Raw genomic sequence first — 1136 nt, forward strand, 5'->3', positions numbered from 1 at the left:
ATAAAAAAGTAAAATTAATGACAGTAAACTACTAATGAGGTTACTTATTGTTATTTTTAATTAATCAAAGAAGTAAATAGTTTAAAATTAGTTAAGAATAGAATAATAAAAATATTTTTCTAAAATTTCTTTATTTAACTTTTTAAAAAAATTGTTTCCTATTTGTTTTGCAGCCTTCAGGGGATAGTTATTGTTAAAACAGCAAGTACTTCACCATTTGCCCTTGGGAAGCCATAAAAAATGATTGCATGATGAAAGATAAACATGTTATTTATTAAATGAATGAATAAAGTCTGAGCTCCATCTTTCATCTTTTTTTTATTTCTACGTCATAAGAGGCTTCTATTTCAATTACAAAGCTAAATTATTTGAAGATTTCAACAGATCTATGTTTGACTCAAATCAATGGAGTCAAAATATCATTCCATAAGCCAAAATAAACATATTTAAATTTATAAAGCCAAGTATAATGGAATGTGCAGCAGGGAGATATATTATAAAGGAATATCTTAGAATTCTACTCAAGATAGCGACAGCAGTAGAAATCTCCAGAATTGCAAAAGTTGAAAATAAAATCATCAAAGAATATAATGAAATGAAAGAGATATATATTTTATTAGAAAGAAAAATGTCTAAACTTGTTTGAAATCCAACTAGAAAATGTTTTGACAAATTATTAAAAGATGAAAAAAAGAAGCCAAAGTGGAAAAGGAACAAATTAATAAATATAAAATGAAATGTCAAAAATACTCTTAAAACTTTATCTTAAAGAAACTAAATGATTTTGTACTAAATCCTAAATGTCCATAATAAAATAAATACTGAAGTTATCAATTTTTACTTTAACATTTGGTTAAATATTCCAAAGTCATTTTTAAGCTTGTGCTACCATCTGTTGGTTATTTTTGAATATTCAGTTTTTCCACCTTGTATATGGAAACTGAAACAAGTTTGTTTAAATAAAATACATTGTATCTCATTTTAGTTTCATGACAGTCTATATTTCTTTATAAGTCCAACGATTTTGTGATAAAGTATAATAGTGTAAATTGAGGGTGATTAAAAGTTTTAATTTAATGTGAAGGATTGACAAAACAGGGTAATTTTGGACTGAAATTATTGACCTGGCCAGAATA

At 25.2% G+C, this 1136-nt stretch overlaps 1 protein-coding gene across 1 annotated transcript in view; it reads left to right on the forward strand.

Moving 5' to 3' along the window:
* LOC106692440 (pancreatic triacylglycerol lipase) overlaps positions 1-834 on the forward strand; it is a gene marked incomplete at its 5' end in the record, with an annotated part of 34292 nt that extends 33458 nt beyond the window's left edge. The window contains 1 exon segment of the mRNA XM_014438389.3: positions 174-834. Coding sequence (XP_014293875.1) covers positions 174-237 — 64 coding nt within the window. The 3' untranslated portion in view covers positions 238-834.
* Between the last annotated feature and the right edge of the window lie 302 nt (positions 835-1136).

This window comes from Halyomorpha halys, unplaced genomic scaffold, assembly GCF_000696795.3.
Source record: "Halyomorpha halys isolate HHAL.00 unplaced genomic scaffold, Hhal_1.1 Scaffold56.1, whole genome shotgun sequence".
In the NCBI taxonomy this organism is placed as follows: Eukaryota; Metazoa; Arthropoda; class Insecta; order Hemiptera; family Pentatomidae; genus Halyomorpha; species Halyomorpha halys.